General features: G+C 34.1%; 1 protein-coding gene and 1 long non-coding RNA gene across 2 annotated transcripts; one reads left to right on the forward strand and one right to left on the reverse strand.

The window, feature by feature from the left end:
• Positions 1-268: 268 nt before the first annotated feature.
• On the reverse strand, positions 269-1,288 carry LOC120077820 (Mitochondrial transcription termination factor family protein). The gene has a single exon (XM_039031881.2). It carries the CDS (start codon positions 1,208-1,210, stop codon positions 365-367), a length of 846 nt encoding a protein of 281 aa, XP_038887809.1. The 5' UTR covers positions 1,211-1,288; the 3' UTR covers positions 269-364.
• Positions 1,289-5,028: 3,740 nt separating this feature from the next.
• On the forward strand, positions 5,029-14,823 carry LOC150036195 (uncharacterized). Its single transcript, XR_016529879.1, has 3 exons — positions 5,029-5,663; positions 5,748-6,898; positions 7,008-14,823. It is a non-coding gene; the product is annotated as an uncharacterized LOC150036195 (long non-coding RNA).
• Positions 14,824-23,714: the final 8,891 nt, after the last annotated feature.

Genomic DNA, 23,714 nt, shown 5'->3' on the forward strand with positions numbered 1-23,714 from the left:
TAGATCAATATTTGATTATTAATGAGATAACTATCACATAACCTTCAACATTTGCCATTTAAATGGCAAAGCTATTCTTTCATCATGTATTCGATAGAAATAACAAGAACGATCATTAAAATCTCCTCTTATATGGAAAAGATTGTTATATTCTCTTCTTGTTTAGGGATCATCTTTAAAGCTGATCATTTTAAATACATTTGAAAAGGCTGACATTGGTGATATAAGTGATATATATATACATTTTACATTTATGAATTAATCCATCTTCCATAAAGGAGCCGATTCCACTGCATCATGAATTATAAATAAATGAAGAATACATATTATATTACAAATCATCATTGTGAATAATGTTTATGTTTTATTTCCATTTAGAGTAAAACCTGTTATCACTCCACAACAGCATTCTATTAAGAGGAATTCGGAGATTCCTTTGTTTCAAATGCAAATGACGAGGCATAATTCGTGCTTCCAAGCTGAACCCAAAATACTGAGGAAACCCCTTCAATTCCTCCAAATCCCTCTCCATCTCCTTCACCAAATACTCATACTTAGGCTTTAAATTCTCCTCCACACTGTAACCGAACATTGCCGGCATTCTCCCGCAAATCTTCGCCGCCTCCTCGTGCGAGAATCCGATCTCCTGCATGAATCTGATTTTGCTTCTTAGCTTCTCCACTCTAGTGTTCAGCAGGTGCGAATTCAAATTACTCGGCGATTTCAGATTCTCGATCCCTAATTGCTTCAGGAACTTATGCGTCGGCTTCAGACACAACTCGACGTCGGATAACAGAATCCTAGGGCACCGGAGGATCAGTCCGCGCGATTCTTGGACAGAAGCGGATAGATCGGCGGCGAGGAAGTGGAAGACGGGTGCAATGTCGGTGGGATCGAAGTTGGGAGTGAAGAGTTGAGGGCAGAGGAAGGCGAGTCTGGGGAAATCAGAGTCGGAGAAGCCCTTGGATTTGAGGAAATGGACGGTGGTGAGGATTTGATCGATGGCGTCGGGTGAGTGGAATCTGGTTTGGGAATCGATGATGTGGAGGGATTTGAGGTAACGGAGGTTTTGTTGATGTGGGGTGCGGAAGTTGATGAATGGAGGAGGAAGATGAAGGCGAGATCTGGTAGTGGGAGTTTTGAAGTGAGAGAAGGAAGAGACGGTGGTGAATGGAGCTGCAGCTCCAACCGCCATGGCTGGGTTTTTCATTTTCACAAGGTTTTAGCGTCAATGGCTGTGGCTTCATCGTGGCTTCCAAAGATAAAGGTAAATTAAATTATAATGATTAAACTAGTTGATTTCGTGAAAGAAAATTATTTTAAATGGCAAAAATTTCTAATTTCAAGTCATTATTAAGTTTTTTTTTTTTTTTTTTTAAATGATTTATTTTTTAAATTAAATATAATGTTTTTTTTTTATAAAGATATCGTAATTAAAGGATGAGGTAGAGAATTAAATCTTTGAACCCGAGTCTGCACCCTAGTTACGCTCATGTTGGTCGTGTGTGAATTTTAAAAAATTTAAAATAGATATTTTCTAATAATTTGGATAAAATATTTTTAATAGATTTATTTTAAAAAGTAGTTAGGATTCATTTTATATCTTCTTATAATATATTACTGTTTAATTATTAATATAATATGGTTCATGTGTAATTAGTTTCCAAACTACGCCCAACAAATACACTAAATTTAAAAATAAATATATTGCAACTGAAAATCACTCAACCAAGATGTTGAATTTATCCAAAATTATGCAACAATATTTTTTCCTTGGTTCTAAACCAAAATATTAGTTTAGAAAGTGAGGGTTGGACCAATAAAAACTTTATTTAAATAATTGCATTCACGAAGAAAACCGATTTAGATTAGCGTGTGAAAAATCCCAATTAAAAATCGGATGGTACTTCCTTCCTTGATCGAATCAATCAAGGTGGGTATAAGACCCCAAGGCGACAAGTTAATACCAACACCGTCTATATGCTTGGCCATCACCTTGGAAAAAAGAGACTTAGACTTGTCGTCAAATGTCTTCCACGATTCTAATCAAATTAGGATTTCACATCTTTGTCTTCCAAGATTCTAAGGATTTCTGCAGCCATAAAACGTCGACAAGATGAAGAAAGCTAGGGCTACGTGTTGGATTCTAATATTTTAATTTTGAAACAAAAGGACAATATTAAAAAATATTTTAAAACTGTGAATTTTGATTACGTTTAATAGAAAGTATAATAAAAAAAATAAATTTTAGTTGGGATAATTAATGTAATATGATAATTTAAATTTCAAACGAAGATTTTAAAATTTGTTGTCGTAGAAGATTTGAAAATTCAAAACAAATATTAAGTTCGATACATAAATTCATAACGGCTAAAATCGCAAGATTTAAAGATGATTATCTGCTTGAAATAATCAAAAGTCTGCTGGATATATAGTTGAATTAATTATAGTCTAGATGTCGAATTAATTACACTGCAATTAAAAGAGACGATAAGGGCGTTTTAGGATTTCCAAAGTTTGACTCACGTGATCTCCATGCGTTTTGCTATAATTCAAAATTACTCCACCTTTTGCTATTTTTCCAAATGATAATATAATTTATGATCTGATTATTCCAATTTAGAGATTGCCAATTAAAGGTCCTTTTTGCCACAATTGAAGTGTAATTTTGTTGATGTATGCCCAACTAAAACAACCCAAGATGACTTCCACTTTCTTTAAGTGTGGATAATAAAAATAGCAAATTTTAAAGTTTCATTTGGAAAAATGGTAAAAAGGTTTCAAAATTATAAAAATAGTAAAAAAAATTTATATAATAGAAAATACTAATTAGTAAATGATAAAATTACTCTAAAGACAACAAAATTAAGTACAAACAAAGATACACTGCTTAAAAAACAACTCGAATACCATAAATATATTCTAATTAAACATTCTAGAACCACAAATGCACAATATCTAAATATTCCATAAGCAAAAATTAAAAATCACCCAATATGGTCTTTAATGCTTCCGGCTGCCTATAGAACGCGTGTATTTGAAGGAATTCCAACTTCAGAACGATGTGGCTATTGGAAATATGATTGTGTCTGACACCAAACTAGTTATAGAGAGTTTCGTCGTCTTCATTCTATGTGACCATTTTGCTCATAACATCTTGAAAACAAACTTTTAAACACTATCAATCTCAAAAAGTCATTGTTGAAAACAAACTTTTAAACACTATCAATCTCAAAAAGTTATGGTTGAAAACAATATTCAACGTAGAAACAAAAGTAGGAACATGTGTGCGAGCGAGAAAGGTCGGCAACCTAGCGAGGGTGGTCATCAAAAGCTAGCCAAGACGATGGAATTCAAGAAGGAGTTGCGGAACCAACGATTGCAGACATGAGATTGAGAAGGAAAAAAAAGAGATTTTAGGGATGACTAATTGAAGAAGATGAGATTCAACAACAACACATCCACCACAACAATAATAATAAACTGAACTAATACACATACATATATATATATATATATAAGTTTCAAACATTTAAAGTTTAATTTCCATTTATATTTTCCTTTTTAAGTACAACAAGTCATTTGTATGTGTTTCTATATGAAAAATTGAAAACATCAAAAACATGAAAAAATCAAATTAATTTGATAATAATATATATAAAATAATGAAAAAATATTTAGATACAATTAAATTTGTAACAAACATTAAACAAATCGAAAGTTGGTTAGATAAAATCAAATTTGATAATAAAAGATAAATTCAAATATAAGTTGTCGAGAAAAATAAGGAAGTTTTTATTTATTGTGATTAATTCGATAAGTAATTAGATAAAATCTAATTTGATAATAAAATATAAAATCAAACATAATTCGAAAGAGAAAAATCAGTAAGGGAGCTCGTTTATTTGCAGTTACAGTGTTCATAATTTCATTTTCATTTAAACTTCGACAATTATTCTGTATTTTATAATTTCAACAACCACAAAACTTGCGAAAGTAGCCTAATTCGTTGTAGAGACATAGCAAAAAGTAAAAGTGAATACTTATTTGTTTGTCAAAAAGACAAATTAATGGTATAATAATGAATAAAGGTGATTAAAAAAATACAAAAAATATAAAATTTAACTGAAATATACAATTTGTTAGATGATAATATGTATAAAATATTAAGTAAAACCTTGATCAGGATAAAATATTTTAATACGAATTTAAAATAATAAAAAATGAATAAAATAATATAAAATCTAAAGATATATTATAAATTAAAATCAAAATAGTGATAAACAAATTAAAGATTGATTAATTCTGAATATCTTCGAAAAGTAGTTAAATCAAATCAAAACATATATAAAATCGCCAATAAAATTTTAAAATGGGAGAAAAATCTAACACCTACGATTCAATTTACACTGTATTTCTATTGAGAATTGATATACGGTCTCATAGTAGACATTCCATTTACCGTGTATCTTTATTGAGAATTTATACATGGTATAGCAATTATATAGTTCTTGAAAAAGTGTTGGTCAATTATACCCGGAATAATTTGGGGATTAACAAAATATATGTGACGCATTTTTATCCAAAAAAAAAAAAAAAAAACCATTATTTTCGTTTGTTTTTAGCAAAAATCAAAAGACACATTTGATTGTACTATTTCCTCCGATTTCTCTTCTTTAATTAGTACATAATTGGAGAAGTTGGAGATGTAATAATTGTTGGTTGCTTTTTCCGTATTTAAAAAAGAAAGTCGAACAAAAAGGACAAAATAACATCCACTTTTTTTTTCTTTTTCTTTTTTTTTTTAAAAATAATATATATTTCTATAGTGCTGAAATAAGATAATAACGTCAGGTGCTTGAATAATGTGAACCAGAAGGAACTGCTCAAATATCATCAAATTTGTCACAATAATACCTATCTCTCAAATGTAGAAATTATTCAAATATAGTAAAGAAATTAAGGGAAGATGAAGTAAATGTTGGTTTATTTTTCCTCTTTTGTGTTTTCTTCAATAATATGTTTTTTCCTCTTTTGTGATGTAATTATGAAGTGAATATGTGGTTTTCCACTTTTATTTTTTTGGTGAAGAAATCATTCTGAGATGATTCTAAATATGCAGTGGTTTGTTTGAAATGATTTTTGCAATGGATAAAAGAATAATTCCATTGTTGGAAACAAAATAACGTATGAAGTAATCTTAATGTATGACCCTTTAATTTCTTCCCTCTATAAATAATATTTGTCTCCATAAGTTTAATTTCATGCTCGTGAGTTATTTTGCATTAGAATTTTAAGCTTTCTTATCTCTTTAATTTCTTTTTGATTTCTCCCAACGTATTGTTAAGATGGCAATATTATTTCTCCAACTTCTTGCATTTTTTTGCTTAAACTTCATTGCACTTGTTTGTAGCATTATGCAACAGTATCGTTGGACAGAAATGGGGATTTTGCAAGTATAGGTGCCGCTATAACTACTGCACCAAATAATAGTAACTCTGTGTTTTACATCCACGTAAAACCTGTCGTATATAAAGAACATGTTGACTTTACAAGAGAGAAAACATTCATCACATTAATAGGGGACAATGCTACCACCACTGTCATCGTTGATAATAGGAGCAATTGCACTGATTTTGTAACCGACCAGTCTGCCACTTTCAGTAAGTTAGAGCTACATCTCCATTTTTCTTGTCTTCTTTCAATTCATTCATTTCAAATATTAATTATTATGTTGAATTTTGCAGTTGTGGGTGGAAATCATTTGTGGCACAATCTATAACTTTTCAAAATTCCGTTGGACCTGAAAATGGCCAAGCAGTTGCCCTCCTCAATGACAGAGTGAACTATACAGTATACTACAAGTGTATATTTCTTGGTTTCCAAGAAACGCTTTATGTAAATGGAGCGAATATATTTTTCAAAGATTGTGAAGTATATGAAACGGTAGATTTCATATTTGGAAATGCACATGTTTTGTTTCAGGACTGCAAGGTATATGCACGCCTACCAAATAGTACTATCACCGTGACTGCACAATCTAAAAACAATAAATATAAAAAAAGTGGCTTCTTGTTCCAAAATTGCAGAGTGATGGCCTCTCCTGAATTTGGATTAAGAGATAAACATAACTTTGATGTTTATCTTGGTTGGCCTTGGAGAGACTATTCGACGGTAGTTTTTACGTAGTCATTTCTAGACTCTATGGTCAATCCAGCAGGGTGGTTAGTTTGGTTGGCAAAATCTCCTCTAAACTTGTTATTTTATGGAGAATTCAACAATACAGGTTTAGGGGCTGATTTATCTAAACATGTCAAGTGGCCAGGTTTTCACATTATGACGAATCCATTAGATGCCAGTACTCATGTACACTGTAAAATTTTTCATTGAGGGAACTAAGTGACTACTAGAAACAGGAGTACCATTTTGTAAAACCCGAATTCTAAATTTTCTAGACAAGTATGTTTAGCCAAAGAAATGATATATTAAATATCTAATAAGTGAAAATCCATGTTATTTATAGGAGTTGTGGAAAAAGGAAAAGAAGAGCATATTAAATAGGGAAGCTCACTTATTGGTTTGGACTGAAGGCACTAATTATGGGGTGATGTGGCGGTTAATCCTTGAACTCGGGAGGCGGCAGGAAGATTAAAAGGAAGAGGAACTTCGAAAGCTTGGTTTCGGCAATCTACATGAGCAAATTTAGTGAAATCGGTGCCATTTGAAAGCTGGGAGAATCTAGTTTTCGAGGTTGTCTTGCCGAAGAAAGATTGTAGGAGAAGAAGAACAAAAAGTGAGGAATCTGCAGAAGAGGCAAAATTTCAGATTAATCAGCGCTTGAAGTGAAGATTGGAAGCTCCAGGCCAAACCATAAGGACTTTTCCGCTGAAATTTTGAGGTAAGAAAGTAACTCAATTTTAAACAAGTTTGTAGAAGGAAGTTTCTTGAAAAGAGTTTAGGATTTTGAGTTATGAATGTTTGAAATTAAAAATAGAGAGTCTGTACAGAAGCAGAAAGCTGCTTGGGAAGAACAAGAAAACAGCTCACCGTGAAGAGCGAGAGCGAGATGAGGAGGATGAGGATCTCGCTCAGGATGATAATCTCGCTGATTTTGTGATGAGGATCTCGCTCAAGAAGGAAATCTCGCTAGAAATTGGGTTGAATCTCGTTGGTATGGTGAGTATCGCTAGATTGAAGTTTATTAAAGAAATGCTTGATCTCGCTCATGAGGATCTCGCTTATGAAAATGAATTCACTCATAATAGTTGTATCGCTAGCAATGTGATTTTGTTGAGGAAAGTTCTACTAGTAAATGAACTATTTGAGGTATTTTGCTAAGAATTCTAAGGAATTTAACTGGGAATTATGTCCTTTCAGGCCAAGAAGAGCTAGGAGAGGCGTATAATCCGTTAAGAGCCCCGACGAGCTATGAGTGACTATTTGATGATTTAATGTTTTAATGATTTATAAACTATGATTTCTTTGAAGTTATTTCTCATGCTAAGTGTTTAAATGAAGTGCCAAGCAACTTATGTTTGAAGCTATTTCTCTTGCTAAGTAAAGCATGATTTCCATGGAAATTGACATGATTTAAATATGTTATCTTGTCTAAATACTTTCAGCATGTTTTAGTAACTCAATTTTTATGATGAGCTAGTATGATGGATGAGTTAGTATGATGATTTAAGTATTAAGCCTTAGTTTTAAGCTAAATGCTTATAACTAGTTATACGATGGATACTGAAGGACAATGAGAAGGTATCCTAAGGATACTGAAGGACTATAAGAAAGTATCCTAGATAAGTACTTAAGGTATGACGGTACTCAGTTATGAGCACGTGCATGTAAGTAAAACGACGTCGAGGGATTGAGCAAGGTTATTCTCATACTAAATTTTATGTGATTCCAAGCAACTTATTTCTATGATTGAAAGCATGATCAACGCATGATGTTACTAATGTGTGAGTTTTCCAAGTATGTATTCCATGTCTAACGCATGCTAATGGTTTTTACAAGCTAGTTCAACACGATTTAAGTCAACTTATTTTACAAAGTATGAAGCATAAGTAAGGGTTAAAACTAAGGTTGAATGAAGCTTGATGTACTATGTTTAAATACCTAAAATTGCCAAAGTACATGCGTGGGTATTTCTAAACATAATGAAAAGGAATATTGAAGGTAAGAAAGGTATCTGAATAAATGTACCTAAGGTTTTGATGGTACATAGAAACCTCCAGTGCACGTAGGTAGTTCTAAAGGAGAGGCCGAAGTATGGGTCTCCTAGGCCATAAACAACAAAGAGAGGCCAAAGCATGAGTTTCGTGATCGATAACAGACGTTGGGAGCTAGAGCGATGTATGCTCGTTCTCAACTAGGGAATAATGATTTTTAATGGTGTTTAAGAGTAGTTATCCATATTAATGTTTAGAGGAAGTTGCTTGAGATGCACATCGGTACATTTAAAGAAATCGACATAGGGATCTCTCCTAGCCATAGTTCAGTATGAAGAGATCGAAGTAGAGGTCTCATCTGGCCATGTCTTGGCACTGGGAATTAGAGCGATGAATGTATTTTCTCAGCTAAGATTCAGGTTTTAGATACAATGATTTTAAAGGTTTTATGTACACGTTTGCTTGGTATATTTTAGTTCCAGTATTATGTTTTCGAGTTTTCAGTTTAAACATGAGATTTATATTTTATTAAGTCACTCACTGGGCTTCTAACTCATTTTTTCAAATGTTTTCCTTTCAAGTAGTGGTTAGTTCCCAAAAGACTTTTCTGCTGCTGCTCTGCCACTCAAAGGAATAGGTTGAAGGAAGCGTATTTGAAGACCTGTATTAGTTAGTACACATGTGTCTGTCTAGAGACTAGTATTTTTGATGGGGCTCACTAAGTTGTAATATCCATGTATAAACAATGTTGCGAAACCCTGTAATGTAAATGTGTTAAGTTTTGAGTTAATATGTATGTATTCAGGGTTTGAGCAAAATTTAACAGGTAAGATAGACAGTAAGTGCCAGCAAAAGGGTTGGTAACTGCTGCAGTCACCATTCCATCCAGGTTAGGAGGGTAATTTGGTGCGGAGTGTGACAAGTTGGTATCAGAGCAAAAGATTTTGGAAAGAGAGGGGAAAAGTTTATATATATAAGTCTGAGTCCTGAGTCCTTAACATGTGTACTACTTAAGTAAAAAGAAGATGTCAAGAAAAATGGCAAGCAGAGCAAGCAGACAGACAACAGGAACCCTGACCCTACCTTTAGAAGTTCCAAGATTCAAGGGAATCCAAATTTTAGTGAACGTAAAAGTAAAGACCCGGTAAATCAGAAAACGACTTCAGATGGGGAGTCGAGGATTCCGCAGACAGGAACAGATCCTCAGTCAGAGGATATAATATTTAACAGGATCGCTAAGGGGTTGACAGAAAGTGTCAAATCAATTCTGGCAAATTCGGAAAGGAAGTACGGTATTGAGAATGACCTAATAGGTATTGATAAAGGACAGAGAGCTACAAGTCAGCATAGTGTAGGAAGGAAGAAGCCAAGACTTGTGGTTAGTATGAGTGATAGATCAAGGTTTTGGCATCCTACTGAGCTGGTAGCTAGTATGGGTAAGAAACCCTTACGTACGAATTGTGGTAAGCATCTCCGAGGAACATGTTACAGAAGGAAAAACATATGTCTCCAGTGCGGACAGGCAGGACATTTCAAGAAGGAATACCCAACCAGGTCGAAGAGTTCAGGTAGAACACAGAATGACTTTACAGACGATAGATAAGCCTAGTAGCTCAGGAGCCGAGGAAGGGATTCAAGAGAAGAAAAACGAGAAAGGAAACAAGACGACCTCAGCGGCAGGGCAGGTTTTATGAAGTGTCCTACAAGGAGGCAGAGAAGTCACCTAATGTTGTGAATGGTAAAGTAACTTTATGTACCAGTATATTTATGAAATAGTTGCTTATGGTGCTATACCTTTATTGTTATCTAGCATGTTGCACTTCTTGTAGGGAAAATTGTAGAGAGCATGTCCCTAAGTAGTTATTATTATGCTGTGGAGAGGTTGTAATAGTATAAGAGTTTTACAGGCTCTGGGGTAGTTGTTGATAATTATAGTTATGAAGTGATTTCGTTAGGTTTCCTGGAATTGGTGTCACTCTAGAGCATGGATTTCCCGAATAAATATTACAACCGTATGAATTGTTTTAAGAATAGATAATGTTCGAGAGATTCGGTAGGCAAGAGACAGTATTTGTAGGAAGCAAAGGAATGTTTCAGAAGGCTTAATAACAGTAGTGAAGGCTAGGAAGCTGCTAAGTAAAAGATGCGAAGCCTATTTAGCCCATGTGACGGTTTTGTAGGATGAGAAACTGAAACCTGAGGATGTACCAGTTGTACAAGAGTTCTTGGGTGTTTTCCCTGAAAAGTTATCAGATTTACAACCTGACAGTGAAGTTGAGTTTATTATCGATTTAATTCCAAGTACAATATCTATTTTTTAGGTACCATTAAGGATGGTGCCAGAAGAAATTAAGAAGTTGAAAGTTCAGTTACATGAATTAATAAATAAGGGTTACATCAGATCCAATGTGTCACCTTAGGAAGCGCCGATCTTCTATCAAGAAGAAAGACGGTACTCTCAGTTATGCATAGATTATAAGTAGTTGGACAAGGTGATGATCAGGAACAATTACCCATTGCCTGATATAGGTAATCTCTTTGATCAGTTAAAGGGAGCCACGATTTTCTCTAAAATAGATTTGAGATCAGGTTACCACCAGTTGAAGTTAGAGGCAGATGTTCCAAAAACTGCATTCAGGATGAGGTATGGACATTACGATTTCCTAGTAATGCCATTTGGACTAACGAATGCCCCTACAGTATTTATGGACTTGATGAATAGGATATTCCATCCCTACTTGGATCAGTTCATGATAATCTTCGTCGATGACATATTGGTGTATTCAAGCAGTGGGGAAGATCACGGGAATCATTTGAGGATAGTTTTGCAGATGCTACGAGAGATGCGTTAGTATAGAATGCTTTTGGGCAACTAAGTCGTTGAGAGATAAGAATATGCAAGTTGAGTATGAGTGGCTCCGTACTGAAGTACACGGAGAAGGTACTGAAGCTCAGTCTTAGAAATTAAATAGCTCGATACTGAAGAACATGGAGAAGGTATCCGAGCAGCTCGATACTGAAGTAAACGGAGAAGGTATTTGAGCAGTAGTACCTAAGGTATGACGGTACTTAAACGAGAATCACATGATGAAAGAAAAGTTGTTATTGGTAGTTTCGAGATCACTCCACACTAACTATAGATTGACGTTGAGGTTATCTCTCAACTAAGGATGCAAATTATGTTTTAGGAAGTGAACAAAATGGTTCCTTCTCGATTAAGTAGTAACGCAGTAAAGAATGATAAGGACATGGAAAGGAATTGAGTAAAGGTTCTCTCTCAACTAAGGATGCAAATTATGTTTTAGGAAGTGAACAAAATGATTCCTTCCCGGTTAAGTAGTAACGCAGTAAAGAATGATAAGGAGTGAGCAGAACGGCCACTCTAGACTACTAGACTAAGGCATAGTCTAGCAAAATAAGAAAAGTACTATGTGATGTCTGATTTGTCAACAAGTGAAACCTGAAGGACAGAGGCCGACAGGATTACTCAATCCACTATTGGTACCTGAGTGGAAGTCAGAAGCCACACAGGTAAACATAGAATTTTCACTAGAAATAGAATGTATAGCAGGTTTGCTCAGAGGTTAGTGGCAAACGTGAAGTCTATTCTAGTGAATTCAGAGGAAAGGGTGTAATCTAGAGGAAGTCCTAGTCAGATTAATCCTAAGAGGAACGAAAAGATGAGCAACAGTGAGCTCGAAATGTACCAGTGATACATTGAGTATAAAAATAAGGAACAAAATGGTCAGCAGAAGACAAAAAGGAAAAGGTCCACATCTGTTGATGTTCCAGGTAATAGCTTGAAGTTTGAATTGTGACTGAGCTAGGGACTAGTACAATTAAGAAAACCTTATGTATACAGTATGGTAAGCCATAGTTGGGAAATGTTATAGTAGAAAATATGTTTTCTCCCAAGTATGGATAGAAAGGACATTCTAAGAAGAGTGCCCTTGATTAGGTCGAGAAGTCTAGTTGACCTAAATATTGATTTTACAGCTAGCAATTAATTCAAAGGTGTGACAACTGGAAAAGAATTATCCAGTGGTATTGCTGAGAAATGGAAAAGGACCACCCTAGTAATAAATGAATACTATGACTCGGTGGAGAATGGAAGAGTCACCAGAGGATGTGACAAATACAGTGAACTATGATGACCAAGTTGTTCATACGTACTAGTATTATTTATCATGAACAAAGTTAATATTAGAGTAGCGCAGCGAAAGCGTAGTAAAAAAAAAAAAGAGAAAATAAGAAAGAAAAGAAGAGGCTTGTAAAGTTTACGACCAAAGGATGTAATAAAACTCTAGTTATAAATAATTCCGAGCAAATTTCGGGGACGAAATTTCTTTTAAAGGGGAGGTAAATGTAAAACCCAAATTCTAAATTTCCTAGACAAGTATGTTTAGCCAAAGGAATGATATATTAAATATCTAATAAGTGAAAATCCATGTTATTTATAGGAGTTGTGGAAAAGAAAAAGAAGAACATATTAAATAGGGAAGCTCACTTATTGGTTTGGGATGGAGGCACTAATTATGGGGTGACGTGGCGGTTAATTCTTGAACTCGAGAGGCGACAGGAAGATTAAAAGGAAGAGGAATTTCGAAAACTTGGTTTCGGCAATCTACATGAGCAAATTTAGTGAAATCGGTGCCATTTGAAAGCTGAGAGAATCTAGTTTTCGAAATTGTCTTACTGAAGAAAGATTGCAGGAGAAAAAACACAAAAAGTGAGGAATTTGCAGAAGAGGCAGGCTCTCAGATTAATCAGGGCTCGAGGTGAAGATTGAAAGCTTCAGGCCAAACCATAAAAACTTTTCGGTTGAAATTTTGACGTAAGAAATTTAACTCAATTTTAAACAAGATTGTAGAAGAAAGTTTCTTAAAAAGAGTTCAGGATTTTGAGTTATGAATGTTTGAAGTTGAAATAGAGAGTCTGTGCAGAAGCAGACAGCTGCTTGGGAAGAACAAGCAAACAGCTCACCGGGAAGAGTGAGAGTGAGATGAGGAGGATGAGGATCTCACTTAGGATGATAATCTAGCTGATTTTGTGATGAGGATCTCACTCAAGAAGGAAATCTCGCTAGAAATTGGGCTAAATCTCGTTGGTATGGTGAGTATCGCTAGATTGAAGTTTGTTAAAGAAATGCTTGATCTTGCTCATGAGGATGAATTCATTCATAATGGTTGTCTCGCTAGCAATGTGATTTTGTTGAGGAAATTTCTACTAGTAAATCAACTATTTGAGGTATTCTGCTAAGAATTTTAAGGAATTTGTTGGGAATTATGTCCTTTCAGGCCAAGAAGAGCTAGGAGAGGCGTATAACCCGTTAAGAGCCCCGACGAGCTGTGAGTGACTATTTGATGATTTAATGTTTTAATGATTTAGAAACTATGATTTCTTTGAAGTTATTTCTCATGCTAAGTGTTTAAATGAAGTGCCAAGCAACTTATGTTTAAAGCTATTTCTCATGTTAAATAAAGCATAATTTCCATGGAAATTGTCATGATTTAAATATGTTATCTTGTCCAAATACTTTCAGCATGTTTTAGTAACTCAATTTTTATGATGAACTAGTATGATGGATGAGCTAGTATGATGATTTGAGTATTAAGCCTTAGTTTTCAGCTAAATGCTTATAACTAGTTATACGACGGATACTAAAGGACAATGAGAAGGTATCTTAAGGATACTGAAGGACAATGAGAAAGTATCCTAGATAAGTACCTAAGGTATGACGGTACTCAGTTTTGAACACGTGCACGTAAGTAATACGACGTCGAGGGATTGAGCAAGGTTATTCTCATGCTAAATTTTATGTGATTCCAAGCAACTTATTTCTATGATTGAAAGTATGATCAACGCATGATGTTACTAATATGTGAGTTTTCCAAGTATGTATTCCATTTCTAACGCATACTAATGGTTTTTATAATCTAGTTCAACACGATTTAAGCCAACTTATTTTACAAAGTATGAAGCATGCGTTAGGGTTAAAACTAAGGTTGAATGAAGCTTGATGTACTATGTTTAAATACCTAAGATTGCCAAAGTACATGTGTAGGTATTCCTAAACATAATGAAAAGGAATATTGAAGGTAAGAAAGATATCTGAATAAATGTACCTAAGGTGTACATAGAAACCTCCACGTGCACGTAGGTAGTTCTGAAGGAGAGGCCGAAGTATGGGTCTCCTAGGCCATAAACCAGCAAAGAGAGGCCAAAACATGAGTGTCGTGGTTGATAACAGACGTTGGGAGCTACAGTGATGTATGCTCGTTCTCAACTAGGGAATAATGATGTTTAATGGTGTTTAAGAGTAGTTATCCATGTTAATGTTTAGAGGAAGTTGCTCGAGATGCCCATCGGTATATTTAAAGAAATCGACATAGGGATCTCTCCTAGCCATAGTTCAGTATGAAGAGATCGAAGTAGAGGTCTCATCTGGCCATGGCTTGGCACTGGAAATTAGAGCAATGAATATTCATTCTCAGCTAAGATTCAGGTTTCAGATACAATGGTTTTAAAGGTTTTATGTACATGTTTGCTTGGGATATTTTAGTTCTAGTATTATGTTTTTGAGCTTTCAGTTTAAGCATTAGATTTATGTTTTATTAAGTCACTCACTGGGCTTTTAGCTCATGTTTTCAAATGTTTTGCTTTCAGGTAGCGGTCAGTTCCCAAAAGACTTTTCTGCTGCTGCTCTGCCACTCAAAGGAACAGGTTGAAGGAAGCGTATTTGAAGACCTGTATTAGTTAGTACACATGTGTTTGTCTAGAGACTAGTATTCTTAATAGGGATCACTAAGTTGTAATATCCATGTATAAATAATGCTGCGAAACCCTGTAATGTAAATGTGTTAAGTTTTGAGTTAATATGTATGTACTCAGGGTTGAGCAAAATTTAACAGGTAAGATAGGCAGTAAGTGCCAGCAAAAGGGTGGGTAACTGCTGCAGTCACCATCCATCCAGGTTAGGAGGGTAATCTTGTGCGGGGTGTGACACATTTAGACCAGATTTGTAGTTTAAATTTGCGGGCTGCGACTATGTACTGCTTTGGTATATTTAAATATATTTGTCAATACTTGGTTCAATAATGTTGTTTTAATTTCTAGATTATTTCTCATTGTTCATAAAAAAGTATGAGAGTGAAATCATGATTAACGTAATTATTTTTTGGATTCTTTAGGACTGAATCATTACAAGTAAAATAGTAGTTTGAGTGTCCGTTTCATTCTCCACGAGGAATAAAATCTACTAACCAAATTCTTAAGCCGAATCAATTTTATCTAACCAACAAATTAAATAAGGTTTGGGTGAAATTTACACTATGCTTCCTCTCAAAATTAAATAAAATCTACTAACCAAATTCTTAAGACTATTTGATCTTTTATTTGTTGTTTAATTGAACGATGTTTTCCTCTCAAAATGACTAGAAATGTAGGGTAACTAATTGAAAAATTTCTTCACTTAGTACTAATTATACTTTCATTTGGAAAAATAGTAAAACATGGGATTGTTTTGAATTATAAGCAAAAAACGTGAATAAAAACACGTTTAGTATATAACAAACTATAGTAATATTGCAAATTTTCAACCGTTATTTTTAAATATTTCCAACAATCGAAATTGGAAAAAATCTCCACTACAAATGTCTCAACATTTAAATCAATCTATCTCTAGAATTCACTTACTCGGATTGTTAATGATATTGATTAACAAGGATACAGATTGTTGTCTGATTACTATTTGATTATATCAAAAAGTAGTTATGTAAGTATGTTTAGAAATATGAGCGATACACTAAAATGACCAAAACCTAAGAGATTTCCCAAAAAATTTCAAACATCCAAAACCCTAAATTCATTTTCTAAAATTATTCTTCTTTTTAATTTTTCACCTCCATTCGTTGAGAGAGCTACTAATATCCATTAGATCACTTTGATTATTCTTGCTTTCACTCCTTCAAATTCCTCTTCTGTATTCTTTCATGGCATCTAAGAGTAATGAGCGGCCTTCTTCTATCACCAATGGCAATGACGATGGCAATTTAGGAATGTCAAAAACTCCATTCATGTTGCCTTTGTTAAAAATTTAAAACCGTTCCTATTCGTTTCTATGGCCAATTAGGCATGTCCAGGGGCTTCTAGGAGAGTTTACCCTTCCCTCTCCAATTCTCAAATGGAGTAATCAACCAATAATACCATCTTTTTGTTGGTTCCAGTTGAAGAAAGGCTAAAGCTGCTCCAAAATTCCCTTTCTTTAGATCACCATGGGAGAGAGATCAAGACCGAGAGAATGAGGGAGATGAAAACCGAGAGAAGAGGGGGAAGTAAACTTGAAACTGTTGGAAGCATTGATGAGATCACTCTAAAATTCACTTCAAATCTCACAAACATCGAAGAGAAGAAAGTTGTTCTCTTATAACACTCGAGAACACACAAGAGAAGAATATTGTTATCTTGAAATTCACTTTCTTTATAACCTCAATTTACATCCATTGATTTGATTTGCTTGATTACAAATGAGGGAAATGAACCATTTACATAGTACTCAAGAGACATATCCCAAAAGACACAAAATAAATGAAGTACATGTGTACATATCATTCATGTATTTGGACAATTGCATGTAATTAGATGTGCATGGATTTAGAATATAGAAATACATGTATTGGAAATGTATTGTTGGGCTTTAATTCGAATTTGCAGGCCCAAAACAACTTGGAGAAGTCTGATCCAATTGATTAAGTGTAGTAGGTAGAATGAAAAGCAGGTAGAAAACCACGTTGATGACACTAGCTACTACAAAACTAGACTTTAATGTCGGTTTAAAACTGATATTATAGGGGTACAATGTCGTTTGAAAATCGACAACAAAGATCATGTCATAAAAGGTATTTAATGTCATTTTAAAACTGATATTATAGATGGTCAAGATTTCAATGCTAATTATCTTCAATGTCTGTTTTCATCCGATATTGAATACTATCTTCAATGTCGGTTTCAACCAACATTGAACATCATCTTTAATGTCGGTTTTCATTTACTTTTTATTGATAACTGTTTGTTATGAAATGTTTGTCATAGTTTTTTACTGAAAAAAAAGATGCTTATGCACGTGATAATATTTCTTTGTTAATTGTACATGCACAAAACAAATTCCTAATTACTTCACAAAACCCGCAATAAGTCATAAAAGAGGAATTCAATGATAATTTAACTCCAAAACAAAGATAAAATATTTTTCATCTAAATCAACTCCATATGGTTTCGACAAAAAATCCCTACATATCAATGTATATATATTATACATTGAACAAGTATAGTATACATACTAAGTTATACACAAGAATAGAATTCGAAATAAGTGAACTACAAAATGGATAAAATGACTAAAAATAAGTTGCTGATAAACGAGGAGTGTCCTAATGATTCCTTCAACGATATTAATTCTTGGCCTACAAAATAGATAAAACGACAATTTGAACAAATAAGTAAAACACATCATAATATTAGTCTTTGTGAGCAATAATAAAAAAAAAATAGTGACCCAAACTAAACAACATTAGTTTAATTCTTGGCCTAAGTAATTTGGATTAAAATGCCATAAGGTTTGAGAATAGAGATGGAAAAATTCCCCACGGGATCGACTTCCCGCCCCAAATCCTCGGTTTGACCAAGAATGGGGTAAAACTGGGAACCCTAATCAGGGATGGGGAGGGTATCCCCGCTTCGTCCCCTCCTGACCCCGACCCCGCCCCGATTAGTTTTTTAATATATTTTTCTATATATATATATAAAGTAATTTAAACTTTTTATTTAGCCTAATTTTTCATTTAGCCCATTCTAGTCCAACTTGTCCAAATCCAAACCAAAGAGATTTTTAGGATTTTGTTTTTTAAAAAAACTCTCCATGGAGAAATAAAAGGGTAAAAAGGGAATGAATCCCTATGCGGACCTGTTTCCCCGATGGGGAATCCCCGCCCCCATCCCCGCCTTCAAATGGTGGAGACAGGGACGAGGAACTCCACCCCGCCCATGCCCATACCCCGTTGACAACCCTAATCTAGTGGATATGAATTCATCTTTATCATTCTGAATCACAGTCTTACCAACTTTCTTATGAACAACTCACATAGGGCTCATCCAAGAACGGTCAGAAATAACATAAATAATCAATGCATTCAAAAGTTTTCCTTTTTAACCACATCCTTCATGGTGGGATTTAGTCTTCTCTGATGTTCTATTGAAGGAGTAAAGAAATCTTCCATCAGTATTCTATGCATATAGATTGATGGACTAATCCCCTTAAGATCCTCAATAGACCAACCAGTAGCAAATTTATTGTCCCTTAAGATTCTCAATGATTTCTCTTCTTCACGTTCATTCAGATCAGTAGAACTAATAATAGGAAAAGAAGAAGAATCGTCTAAGAATGCATAGTTCACATGAGTAGGGAATTATTTCAACTCCACAACAGATTTCTCTATCTCACTCACAACATACCAAGACTCAAGAGGCATGGGCTTATATCTTTTGTTACAAACTTGTAGACTATCTAACCATTTAGCATACAGAGAAATGTCATCCAAACATGTGCTAGCATCAACATAACCAAAATCTACAATGCTCTGTTCTAAATAATCTCTAGCAAGTAAGACGTTATCATGTTCCTCAATAGTCCTATCAATCACATCTATCATATTGCAAGAACTAACCTCATCATGATGTTTCAACAACCTATAAATATTAAAGGCTACCTTTTTAACATTCATTCTCAGATTAATTCAACTTTTTGGACATAAATTAAAGCTCTTCCAGTGTCTTAGAATGAACGCCCCAAGATGGTAGAAATTTCAGAATTCTTCTCCATGTCTAGTACCACAAAATCTACAGGAAAAATAAACTTGCCAACTTAACTAAAATATCTTGAACAATACCTCTAGGATATGTCAAATATTTGTCAGCTAGCTATAAAGAGATCATAGTGGGTCGCACTTTTCTAACATTGAGCTTCCTGAAAATAAATAAAGGCATCAAATTAATGGAAGCACCAAGATCACACAAAGATCTAGCAAGAGTCAATGAACCAATAGTGCAAGAGATAATAAAACTTCCTGGATCTTTGTGCTTTTATGGCAACTTTTTATGTAGCACAACACTACACTTTCTAGTCAGACCAATCATCTCATATTTCTTAAATCTATTCTTCTTTGACTGAATATCTTTCATGAATTTCACATATTTAAACATTTTTTCTAAAGCTTCTAAGAATGGAATATTAATATGCACTTTCTTAAAATTCTCTAGAAACTTGAAAAATTGCTCATCTAAGTTCTTTTTCTGGAACCTTTGTGGATAGGGAATATTATTAGACACAAAAGGTACAGGGTTAAAAGACATACCTGAAGATGATTCTGGTTCACTTACATTCTACTTTGGTTGCTCTTCTTTAGCAACTTCCTCAGGTTCCTGTATTTCACTAGGTACATCATTGAGCTCTTCCACTTCTTGTTCAAGTGGATCATCATCCTTGTCATCTATCAAACGAGTGACAAGCTTTTTTTCACTCCTTAATGGTAGGGCCTTACATTCATTTTTTGGATTGTTCTTAGGACAACTTGGGAATTTGCCTTTTAGCATTGTTTAAAGGGAAGTGGAAATTTGACTAAGATACACCTCCTTGTTCTTAATTTCCTTCCCATGAGCCTGAATTGTGTTCTCAAAAGTTATAGTTTTCTTTCTAGACTCCATCACAAATTTTAACACTCCATCACAAAGTTATAGTTGATGAATCTGCAATAGAGAAATCAGGGGGTGCCTGCAAAATATTCTTATTATTAGCATTGGAAAAATTCTCATGGTTTATTAAGCTATGAGGATAATGAGTAGGAATTTATTGGTGGTCTCTATAATGTCCTCTATCAACATAATTGACAGTCTCACTCTCTTGTGTTTCTCAAATTTGTTGAGATTCAGCTACCATGGCTACTTGAGAAGCTATTAATGGTAAATTCAGTGATTGACCTCTATAACGTCCTCTATCAACATAATTGACAGTCTCACTCTCAGTAGTAGTTTTTCCAAAGAATGATCCCCAAATAGTAGCATCTAGGATGAATTTAGTATTAGAAGAATTGAATTTATAACCAATTCGGATATCCATGCTATGGACATCTCCTCAATAGGTCCTTGTATCTTTTCCAACATTCATATATATGTTCATTAGGGTGTTGAGAGAAATCTACACTCTCAAATCTCAATTTAGAGGATTTGGTGGGTGGAAAGTACTTGTTCAAAAAGACTTGAGCTAGTTCATCCCTTGTTCCAATGCTCTCTGGTGGAATTGTTTCAAGTCAATCCTTAGCTCGACCCTACAAAGACAAAGGAAATAATCTCATTCTTATGGCATCGTTACAAACTCCATTAATTTTTACCGTCCCACAATTGTTGAAGAATGATCTTAGATGCTTATGAAGATCTTCAGTAGGGCATCCTTTAAAAGCAATGTCCTTCGCCATTTGAATCAACCCCAGTTTCAACTCAAAGTTTTTTTCATTTATAGATGCATTCACGATCATAGGATGGACTATGGAAAAGAGTCGTTGGAAATACTCTCTAATAGCGTTCTTCGCTTCCTCGACCATCTCTTCTTCTTATTCCTTTTCTTGCGTGTCCCTAAGATTTCTCCTAAACGTACGTTCAATCTTGGGATCAAGAGGTAGAAAAGTAGTGCCTTTATCACGGGTCCTACACTAGAGAAAACTCCAACAAGATTACTACCAAAATAGGTCTTAATCTAAAATTTATCCAATTCTTGAATCTAAGCACACACCATTATTTGATCCTTGTCAATAGCGCTAAAAACTTGACGCGGTCAAGTTATAGTATTTAAAATGACGTGAAAGGCCTAGTATCGGCCTCAAGGATCAATGAAGAATTGCTACTTATCTATTTAGAACAGTGTCGTTTTTAGCAAAGGAATTGGAAAAATAGATTTGAGTGATTTTTTATTCAATTGTGAGAAAACTAAATAACGAGAAAATCTGAATGTAGATGTCAGAATAAAAGAGAGTTTTAGGATGTTGATTTCATGACAAACTTCATTAGATGATATTTAGATTAGACATGGAATTATGCAAAACAATTTACCTATGTCTAGAAACTAATATCCGAATTATTAACTTTCGAAAAAAATTCTTTCTTATGCATTCCTAAATGGTAACTAACATTGTGATATCAAATTAAGACTCATGACATTAAACATTGTCGTCAACAATTTTTACTATCTTCCTAACTACGCATGTGATAGGTTAATAGAAATTCAATGTTATAAGTCTGATTAAACATGCAACCTACCGAATTGAACATTTAATCTAACATTCATTGATGACCAATCAATACAAATTAATGACAATAACATTAAAAGATAAAGTGTTCTACAATTCCACGAAATCTCTAAATATTAAACTAAATCCAAAGGTAAATCTGTCAACACTATAAAGCAAGAGAGTTTAGCCACTCATATTTCTCAAAAACACATTTGTATACAAAATTGATAACATGCAAGTAGAGAAAAGTAAACAACCAGAGAAAATCTCGTCCATAATGCTCCTCCTTTGGTAGAAATCATCACTATTCTTTTTGTTAGCACGTCAAAAATTTGAACTGTCTTCCATAATAATTCTTCATGCTCCACTATTTTGGGCAAAAACTCACTCTTTTAGGTATGAGTTTTGGTTAAATTTTGTCCCTCTTGTGTTTGGAGACATCCATGTTGGGTTATATGTCCTAAAACTCGTAGATAGTAAGTAAGTGTTATCCATTGACCATCATTAATATAGAGTTATTGATGTTGATTCAATAATGTTATTGATTGTGTTGTATTCTATTTTGTCTTAATAACCCTAAATCCAATACACTAACATCAAAAGATGCCTTAGAGTCTTGAACTATATGTGGAGACATATATGGATCAATATTCAAGATACAACCTAAAGGGTCTATAGTATAGGGATAAGGTTGGGTACCTTATCCGGGTAACACTATGGATACACCCCACTATGTATTTGATACAAGCACAATGATCCAATGCATTCGTATATGTGACACGCGAGTGGGGGTAACCTATGTAATGAGTTTGCATAAGATTGGACTGTGGAATAGTAACTATGAAATAGTAACCACTAGATGTAGCATCGTTAACTAGTTAGGTTCCTGTTTAAATAGGATGACCTAGGCAACTTAGTCTTAGTCATGAATATATTATGAACTCCTGTTCACTGAGGATTATCCTTTGATTTGTATGGGTGAGCGTGACCAGTTCGCCGACTCAATATGCCTACCATTTTGGGGACAAGGCCAAGTGGAGAGCTAGGAACATAATAATAAAAGATGGAGTTCACTATTTCTTGCCTTTAGGGTAAGTAGATGAGTGTTTCCTTAAATGGTGTTTCTAGAACTTGAACAAATAGCCCTACCCTCTTATTGGCCTGAGAGGGTTTTTGTTTATTTATTGGACCATAAATAGGTTGTTGATTTGAGACCATTAGTACTTAAGGAGTCAGAGGTAACCCAAAACCATTGGAACACTCGTGTAGAACTAACTTATTGTTATTGGTCTATATCCGTAGACACAGAAATATATTTGTAGTGAGAAGAGTGCAGGTGTGGGTCTTTAGTAGAGTGTACCCACAATTAACGAATATTGATTAACTTGGTTAATGAGTTTAGCCAATTAATCTCATATCATTTGAGCTTCTGATTTACAATCCCATTGTTAGCTCACTAAAGGATAGTAAATAGGGACATTTTGAGTTGTTCAAATCAATTTGAGTAAATTATATATTAATATGATTAATATGTAATTGATTATGGATATGATCTATAATTCAAATTAAGTCTGAAAGAAACATTTGAATAAGATCCAAATAATTAATCAAGTGAATTAGATTCGTAAAGAATTGATTAATAGAGAGGTATTGCACATATACAGATGATGCTTATGGTAATTAAATATATATAGGTTAAATTAGATTTAATGTATAAATAGATATTTAATTAATGTGCTAATTAATTAAGTATGTATTATTTAATTTGATGGAGTTAGCATGCAATTAGCGAAAGAATTCAGGATCATTTAGCACTCTAATTCATCAATTTTAGCAAGTAAGTATATTCATCAAATAAAGTAGGGTTTCAGAATACATACCTTTGAAGAACTTTTTTAATCTTCAAATTGAGCTTGAATCTCCTCAGCAAAACATTGTAGACCATCACTTGATATTCCCTACAATTCTCTAGGACCTTAGATTGAATTTTGGGATCCAAAATGAGTTGAAATTAAAGAAAATTTTGATGAGGAGAAGGGCTGGTTCTTCAAAGTTGAAGAACACTCTTCAACAATGACACCAACAACATTCTGCTTGCATTCAAATTGATCAAGAAGTTGACACCACCTCCTATTGATTTTGAGTGGAATTTTATGTGTTTTAGTCAAAAGTGGGATAAACCCACTCACAATTGAAAAAATTGATTTTA

Source organism: Benincasa hispida, chromosome 5 (genome assembly GCF_027475165.1).
Source record: "Benincasa hispida cultivar pf3 chromosome 5, pf3_genome.v1.1, whole genome shotgun sequence".
NCBI lineage: Eukaryota > Viridiplantae > Streptophyta > Magnoliopsida > Cucurbitales > Cucurbitaceae > Benincasa > Benincasa hispida.